Source organism: Propithecus coquereli, unplaced genomic scaffold (assembly GCF_000956105.1).
Source record: "Propithecus coquereli isolate 6110/MARCELLA unplaced genomic scaffold, Pcoq_1.0 Scaffold587, whole genome shotgun sequence".
Taxonomy (NCBI): Eukaryota; Metazoa; Chordata; class Mammalia; order Primates; family Indriidae; genus Propithecus; species Propithecus coquereli.
Window position 1 is genome coordinate 441,264 of NW_012151807.1, and position 9,110 is coordinate 450,373.

The following is a 9,110-nucleotide window of genomic DNA, read 5'->3' on the forward strand; positions in this document are numbered from 1 at the left end:
CCTCAGCCTCCAGAGTAGCTGGGACTACAGGCACACTCCACCATGCCTGGCTAATTTTTAAAAATTTTTTGTGGAGTTGGAGTCTCACTATGTTGCTCAGGCTGGTCTTGAACTCCTGGCCTCAAGCAATCCTCCCCCACTTGGCCTTCCAAAGTGCTAGGATTATAGGCATGAGCCACCCAGCTACGATAATATTTTCAAAGAAGTTGAGAAAACACAAATTAAGTAGAACCTGAAGTGGAACCTGCTAAGATGTGTTACATATGATGATGGTAAAGAAAGAGGCATAGTGGGGGCATATTCACAAGGCATATGAAAATGTAAAGCATATGGTTATTCATTATATTATTCATCAGTAGGTATATTTTGGAAAATACTTGAATTTATCATGTGTCATTGAACCAGTGTGACAACGGTGAACTTCATTCACATATTCACGTCTCGTGGCCTTAACATCATCAATCCTATAAACGTGAATGTTTGAATCCCCCCCAAATTCACATATTGATGCCTAATCCACAACGTGATGGTATTTGGAGGTGGGGACTTTGGGAGGTAATTGGGTCATAATTAGGGAACTACGTGGAGCCCTCATGAATGAGATTAGTGTCCTTATAAGAAGAGGTATGAGAGAACTTTTCGTGAAGATATGAGAAGACAGCCATCTGCAAACCAGGAAGGAAGTCCTTACCAAACACCAGATCTGTTGGCATCTTGATCTTGGACTTTCCAGCCTGTGAGAAATGTTTGTAGTTTAAGCCACCAATGTATGGTAATTTCTTATATCAGCCTAAACTAAAACAGTTTTTGTCAGAAATAGAAGCTGAATATCCTGACTTGTCCTACCACACAGCAATTCAATGGTTTAGTGGTAGCAAAGTTTTATTGAGATTTTCTTGAGCTCAGGGCTGATAGTGAACATACTCTAAACCACTTGTAATGGTTAAACTTTACGTGTCAACTTGGATGGGCTATGGTGCTTGGTTCTTCCGTCAGACACTCGTTTAGATATTTTTTTAAAGCAGCGGTCCCCAACCTTTTTGGCACCAGGGACTGTTTTCATGGAAGACAATTTTCCACAGGCGAGGGTGGGGATGGTTTCAAGATGATTCCAGTGCATTACATTTATTGTACACTTGATTTCTATTATTACATTGTAATACATGATGAAATTATCATACAACTCACCATAGGTTGGGAATCCCTGCTTTAAAGGTATCTTGTAGATACGGTTAACATCTACAATCAATTGACTTTAAGTAAAGAAAATTACTGTCGATGATGTGGGTAGGCCTCATCCAATTAGTCAAAGGCCTTAAGAGCAAAGACAGGTTTCCTGGTCAAGAAGGAATTCTGCCTAAGATTGTAACACAGAAATCCTGCCTGAGTTTCCAGCCTGTTGGCCTGCCCCACAGATTTCAGATTTGCCAGCCACCACAATTTTGTGGGCCAATTCCTTAAAATAAATCTCTTAATACATGTATACATATATCCTGTTGGTTCTGCTTCTCTGGAGAACCCTGATATAACTATGATTATCAAACACTGAATGGCTTTAGAAATTAGCTTTTGCTCCAGACATGGTAATGTTTCTTGAGGAATTTAGTCTAAAATTACAAGGCAAAAGAGTGCTTATATGTGAAATTTATACCACAGTAAAGTTATTAAAGTAGTTTGAATCACAGGTCTGGTCAAATTTCTTTACATATTCCCTGTGCTATCAAAAGCTAAAACAAGCAAGATCTCCATTCTCATAGAAATTTGCAGCAGATATATTTTCTGAGCTCAAACTACAGTTCCAGCAGGTTTTTCAAACCTCAATGCAAGTATAAAGGAAATTTCCATATTTCATTTAACTGTGCAATTGAGGAACTTCCACTTAACTTTCAATTGGTGATTAATCTATAATGTAATGACATGCTAAAAGGCAAGTATCAAGAGAAGAATACAATAAAATTACATAAATGTCTTCCATGTAATGAATATGCCCAATTAAAATCTTATGCTCTTGGACTGACATCAGTATTTGGTAGTACCTGTGTAAAGACATTTTCAAAGATGAAATATGTAAAAATCTCATTATAGATTAGCATTAACAGATGAACATTTGCAATTGACTTTGATGACAGGGAACACTAACTTTGAACCCCAATTAAGCAAAAATATTACAAAAAATTGTACCCAATTATTATATTTTTGTCAATAAAAACTTGATGGAAACTTGTTTTATTTTTAAGTACTTAATTAACATCCTTGATTTTGCCTCTTGGCATGAAAAGCCAAAAATATTGACTACTTGATCCTTTATAGAATAAATTTGCCAAACTCAGATCAAGAAGAACATTTCACAAGTACATCCAGCTGCCCACTTGGATAGCTTATAGTGATTGAAACAAAACTCTTGATCTACTCCCAAGTTCTTCTATTCCTGTCTTTCACTCATTAAATGACCTCTAATTCAATTGCTCAAGCCAAAACTCTACATATCTTCCTTGATTTTTTTTTTGCTTTTCCAGAATCTCTATATTAATCCATTAGAATCACCTCTCAGTCCTCCAAATACACTAGCTTTAATTCATCTACTTCTCTCCGTATCAGCTGCCTTTACCCATCTATCTCATCTTGCACTACTGAAATAGTCTGATCTCTCTGCCTCCACTCTTGACCTTAATGATCCAGTATTCATTCTAGCCAGAGGAATCTCTTTAAAATGTTAAAAGACCATTACTCCGCTATTAAAATTCTTTATTGCCTTTCCATTGCAATTCCAAATCCAAATTCCTTCTCCTTATCTGAAAGGCTCTATATGACCCAGCCCCCTTTCCCTGTAGCTTCAGGTGCACTAGTATCCTGGATGAATAGACCAATCTCTTTTTTTCTTCGCCTTTACATCTGCTAAACACTTTACTATTAAATAGAACCATCTTCCCCCTCTCCTTTGCATGCATGTCTGGACCTTTTATTTCCTTTGAATATTAGCTCAATGTGTATAGTATATCTTTCTTTTCTGTTACTGTCCACCTTACCTGGTTTATTTCCTTTACAGCAATGGAATGTAAGCTTATGGGAACAGGCACTGTACATTGTGCCTAGAGCAGTGCCCACATAAAATGGGTAATAGTGCATAGTCAGCAAATACTGAGTAAAAGAAATTGCAAGATAAGGGGAAATAATCGCTATCAGAGCACGTAACAGAGGTCCTACTGGGACCAGATCATTTGGACTTCAGGAAAGAGCAAAGGAAGCCAATGAAAGGTTTAAGCTAGAGTGTGGTAAAACAGTATTTTTTGCTTTAGAAAGATCACTATGGCCATAGTGTGTAAAGTGAAATATGGAGGGAAGCGAGGCAGAAGACAAAAAACCAGTTAGGAGGTTGCGGTGGTAGTAGAGGGGATGAAGGAGTGCATCAATTTGAAATATTCAGGAGACAGCATTGGTAGGACAGGTATGGAAGGCGAGAGAGCAAATGTAAAGGAACACTCCCAAGTTTCAACTTTGTGTATTTGGGTGGATGGTGGAAGCATTACCCAACCTGGAAACTATGGCGGAGAGCTGGCTGGAGGAGGGGTAAAGTACTCGAGAAATGTTGGATTTGAGATGTCTATTAAGTATCTCCACAGCTGGTTTAAACCTCTGCCTCGTAAAGAGATAATCCAGAGTCCAAGCCCCTGTGATGCCTTCTCTCTTCATCAGTGCCTGGTACACAGAAGTCACTTATTGTTGAAGGAAGAAAGGAAAGACAGGACAAATCCAAGTGGGTTTGGGGGTCATGAAAACTGGAGATATAAAATTAAAACGTCATCCCTATTTAAATGGTTTAATTCAGAAGAATGGATAAAATCACCCAGGAGTGCGAAAAGTTAGAAGAGGGCATAGAGCCCTAAAGAACTGCAACATTTATGAGACAGATAATACTAACAGGGTCTAGCATAGTGCTTTGCAACAAATGTTTGTAGAACAAACATTATAACTAATACACGAAGTCAGGGATATTATAGGTAAAAATCATGTGAACAAAATTCTTTTAAAAAAGAAGACAGAGAACCAGTTAAGTGGTGCACATCACCCCACATAAAAAGTAATGGTTCAGGCCAAGCATGGTGGCTCAAGCCTGTAATCCTAGCACTGTGGGAGGCTGAGGTGGGAGGATCGCTCGAGGTCAGGAGTTCGTGACCAGCCTGAGCAAGAGCAAGACCTCATCTCTACTATAAATAGAAAGAAATTAGCCAGACAACTAAAAATATATAAAAAAAATCAGCCGGGCATGGTGGTGCATGCCTGCAGTCCCAGCTACTCGGAAGGCTGAGGCAGGACGATCCCTTGAGCCCAAGAGTTTGAGGTTGCTGTGAGCTAGGTTGACGCCACGGCACTCTAGCCTGGGCAATAGAGGGTGACTCTGTTTCAAAAAAAAAAAAAACAGTAATAGTTCAGACTCTGAAAGGTAAAGTAACTTACTCGAGGTTATTCAGTGGCGGGTTAGGGCCTAAGTCCAGGACAGTGTTCTCGGCACCAGTGTGAAATCATCCCATTCTTCCCCCATCAGCATAACGCAGCTGCTTAAGGAATACACTCAAGTCTCTGCAGCTCTGTTCTCACGTTGTCTCTCCCACACAAATTACTCAATCCAGTCCGTTACCAGTTTAGATTGCAGGGCAGTTTATTTGAAAAAATTAAGTAACTGCAAGTACCCGCCTCCCCATTCCACTATCCACCCCTCTAAACAGAGGGGTGGTCTCTATCACGTGTAAGTGGGATGGGAAAGGAGGTGGTGTGGTCCCACTGTGCAAGTTACTCTCAAGCCTTCAGCATGTGCTGTCTCAGCCCTGAGTCCCTCTGACCATGGCAACCTGTTCAGAGAGCAGTGGTGCCACCCTGAGAGCACTTTAGGTCAGTGCCATCTCCTGAGTTCACTGATCACATCCAGTCACTGTGACCATGTATGAGTTAACAGTGGCGGTCAAAGGTAGACCAGAGGCACAGGCTATTGAGGGAATACCCTCTATTAAAGAGGGTTCTAGGAATGACACATGGAATGCTCAGTTTGTTAAAGTGCTCAGCTACAACATAAAAAAAGGGTTGGGAAGGTGTCTACTAGTGAGAAAACAAGGTACAATCTGAGGGACTTCTGGAAAGATACAATAAAAAAAGTTCATAAAAAGAACTCTGCTCACATTTCCAGCAATGATTAGAGATTACTCAAGCTCTGAATCAAGGGTATCCCTAGCTGGAGACCAGCTAACTCCTCGTGGAGACCAAATAAAACATTTATGACTGTCTTTTTGCTCTAACCCTTCTCTCATCAAGTAACTTTCTAATTTGAAATCTGGTTTCCTCAATGGATATCACCACTACAAAAAGAAGGTCCATTATGGGCAAGTGACCAACTTAAGTACGGCCTGTAAACCACTTTCCTGTAGGGTGGTTAGCCAAAACCTGGGGGGAGATGAGAAATCTGAGTTTCCGAATCTGCCAGGCTGAAAGGCCCATATTTAAGAGCAAGAAGTCCATAACGTGTCTACCCTCTTCGCATGATTACAAGATCCAGGACTCAGGTGTCATGGTAGTAAGGGGGAAGTATCCATCAGCGGCAGTGGTTATCTTGTCCTAGAAGTTAGTGTATACGGCCTCAGCAGTCACTTGTAAGTCCAGTGGGCAGTAGCCCAGCCCTGGCCCTTGCATAGGTCCCGGTGGCGAAGGAAACAGGCATGGACTCGAAACCGACGGCCACAATGGGGACAGGCGTGCAGGGCTCCAGCATGGGTCTTCATGTGCTCTGTCAGATGGTGCTTCAGTTTGAAGCGTTTGTTGCAGATGCCACAGCCAAAAGGCCGAAGGCTGAAGGTCAGCATGATATGCCGGTCACGCTTTGGCTTCACTGCAAACCGCTTCCCACACAAGCAGCCAAAGCGTTTTCCATCTGCAGGAGGTGTCCCCCCTAGCTTCACAGGCCCATGCACAGCCTGCCCTGCTCCCCCAGGTCCTCCACCTCCTGACAGGATTTCATTCCCATGAAGATCCACTGGTTTCCAAGATGGACCCCCACCCCCAGATGTTGCCCCTCCCCCTGAGGACAACAGGAACCCTAGCTCCCTGTTCCCTTCAGTGTCCCCTCCAGGAAACACTTTGATTTCCTCCTTTGTTCCTCCAGACTGAGTTCCACCTCCTGATAGCTCCTCCTTAGGCTCCAAGGGTTCCTGCTTAATGTAGAAGATTTTGGGGGGCAGTGCAGTAGGAGGGGCAGGAAGCTCAAGTGATGCACTCTCACCCTCTGGAAGCCTGCGGGGAGTACCAGATATGGGCAATGGGTGGGATCCATGAGAATGGGCTAAACCCCCTGATACTCTCTGAGGCTGAGGAGTCTGAGAGAGTACAGCTGACCCCTGGTCCTCATCTTCTTCTTCTTCTTCCTCCTCCTCCTCTTCTTCCTCCACCTGAATTTGTAACACCTCGCCCAGTTCACTCCCCTCCCCTCCCACAGGGCTCTCAGTAGAAGCCGGGCTCTCAGTGGAAGCGGAGGATTGCACTGGGGTCTGGAAAGGGGAAGAGCGAATGCACCAGCCTCCTGGAGAGGATGTGGTGGAAAGAAGCGCATGGTAAGAGGTTGCTCCACGGGCTGAAATTCCACCACCTGAAGTTTCCAGTTCTCTAAGAATCTCTGAGCACTGATCTACTACTTGCCACATCTGAAGGCCACTGGCCACAAGGAGATGGGCAGGGAGAGCATCCAGTGGCAGGCGGAGGCGCCCTGAATAAATGAGCTGGAGCAGCCCCTCGAAGGCATCGGCTTCAATAACACTTGGCAGGGTGAGACGGGGCGCATCCCCCAGAAGCAGCTTGTCATGGAAGTAGGGAGAGGCAGCAGCCAACACTGCTTTGTGAGCCCTAAGTTCCCGGCCCTGAACCAGGAGGGACACATCACAGAACTTTCCCTCTAGCCTGTGGCGGTTCAGGGATTCCAGCAGCGCTGAGCTATGCTGCGGAAACTCGATCTGTATTGTCCGTGGCGCTGGGTTGCAGATAGGGGAGGGGGGTACAGGAGGCAAATGCGTCGAGGTATCCATGGCCTCCTAGGAAAGCGAGATCCCAGAGGGTCGGGAAGAGGAGCTGGGGGTTTAGGGGTAGATTCCACGCGGGATGAAGGCTGTAGAGGAAAGAGATGGAGGTCACAGAAGCCCTGGATAATGGGGGAACCATGTCCCCTCAAACCACTCCCCCCCCATTTGGACACTTTTCAGTCAGTAGTGGTTTCTGCAGATCAGTCCCGCCCACCAAGAAAACAAAAACAACAAAACACCAACCGGGGATTTAACTTCCAGACCCTGTGGAAGATGATGAAGAGGCCCTTCAGCCACGAGCCTGACCTCGCCGGCCCAGGAATGCTCCTGCCTCGCCACTCCGCTCCGCCTCGCAGTGCCCACAGAAGCCGGCTCCCAGGAACCCGCAGCCACCGGGACACCGTGAGTCCCGGCCCGGCCGCCCTCCCCGCCGACACGCCCCCACCGTCACACACGCGGCTAGCCCCTCGCCGCAACCCAGCCGCCACAGCGCCGTAGCCGGCCGGAAGCTACCGCTTCCCCGCCGGACGCTGACGCCGGATGCGCGGGGCGGGGCTAAGGCCGTAGCCAATCGGGGGGCGGTGGCCTACAAGCCTCGTAGTGATTGGTTACGCAGACGAGGAGGGCGGTGCTGGCGGGAGGCCGCTGGTCCCCGAGCCCTGTCGTATGGCGTGTCGGGTGGAGGTGCTGAGGTCCCCGCCTAACCGGGAACCGAGGCTCCAGAGAGCACAGCCTGGACGGAGCGGGCGGACCGTCAGCCGCCCCGGCTGTGTTTCCAGATGAATAAATGTAGCGCCCGCCCCCCAGTAGGTGCTGAGACGGGCGAGATTAATTGGGCACCTACTGTGTGGGCTAGGCACTTGCCCATATCATCTCGTGTCCTCCCACCAGCCATGCAAGGTAGGAGTGACCGTCCTCAGTTTCCATGCGGGGGAAACAGGCTGGAAGAGTCACTTAGCTGGCAAGTAGTGGGCCTGGGACTGGAATCCCGATTTGCTAAGGAATCAGGTTCTTTCCTCCAGTCCGCACGGGAGCACTTTAACCAACACTTAAGCAAGTAAACCTTATTTCTAGGTATTTTTTAAAAAGGTATCTGTAGATTCTTTTATCAGATAACGCCGCTGCTCCTGGCTTCTTTGCTCCTTCCGACTAGGTGAAGCAGTGGGTGAGGAGAGAGCTAGACTGGGGAAGCTCGGCCAGTGCAAAACTCGTGCTCTAAAATAAAATAAATCTCGCTGGGAGAGGGACATTGTATGAGGAGAGTATGACATCAGGCAAGGATATACGGTTTTTCTCCCAAGCTGTCAGCTTCCTCTCAAAAAGTAGATCCTATCACCCTGCTGGTCTGTCTGGAGATCGCAGCCTAAGAAAGTCATCACAGCGATAAAAGAACAATCTCCGTTTATTAAACATGATTTTTCTGTTTCACCACACACTCCAGAAAAAAAGGAAATGAGGCTGGGAGTGGAGAAAAAGGGACAGTGGTGGGGGATAGAGAAGGCTGGGAGTGGGGTGGGGAGGGAGAACGAGAAAACAAAATAAAACAGGTAGGAAGAGCATCTACCTACCCTTAAGGTGGTGGGTAGGGAGGGAAGCAGAGGGCCGGGGGAGGAGGGGGCCAGGAAGCTCTGTACAGAGGGGTCGCCCCCAGCCCACACACACACACCCCGGATATGTACAGTACAAACCCCAGATAATTACAACAGCCAAAGGAAGGAGGAAGGGGATGGAGAGTCCAGGGGTAGGGCCCGAGGTGGGGAAAGCAGAGGAAAGGGCACAGGGATAAAATTTCACATATTTACAACTTTTATATAAGTATAAATTTGGCCCCGGCTGGGTGTATGTGTAGGGGGATGGGATTGAAGGGGAACTGTCCATACAAAAGAAAGAAGGGTGGTGTCTGGGAAGTCTCAATACCAAACGCAAGAGATGAGGGGGCAAGGCTGGGTAAGGGACAGCAGTCAGGGAAGAGGGGGTGCCAAGGAGGGGCTTCTCCTCCCCTCCTATGGCCTACCCACCCCAAACCCCATCCATCCTACCTCCCCTATCCCGCCA

The 9,110-nt window shown here is 46.5% G+C and overlaps 1 protein-coding gene across 1 annotated transcript; it reads right to left on the reverse strand.

Moving 5' to 3' along the window:
* Nucleotides 1-4,639: 4,639 nt before the first annotated feature.
* On the reverse strand, nt 4,640-7,479 carry ZBTB9 (zinc finger and BTB domain containing 9). Its single transcript, XM_012658420.1, has 2 exons — nt 7,299-7,479; nt 4,640-7,141 (listed from the first exon to the last, which is right to left on the reverse strand). The coding sequence occupies exon 2, from the start codon at nt 7,059-7,061 to the stop codon at nt 5,634-5,636; it is 1,428 nt and encodes a 475-aa protein (XP_012513874.1). The 5' UTR covers nt 7,062-7,141; nt 7,299-7,479; the 3' UTR covers nt 4,640-5,633.
* Between the last annotated feature and the right edge of the window lie 1,631 nt (nt 7,480-9,110).

What these genes read in the sequence shown, in the direction of transcription:
- ZBTB9 (XM_012658420.1), bottom strand. Translation starts at nt 7,061, where the DNA reads ATGGATACCTCGACGCATTTGCCTCCTGTACCCCCCTCCCCTATCTGC.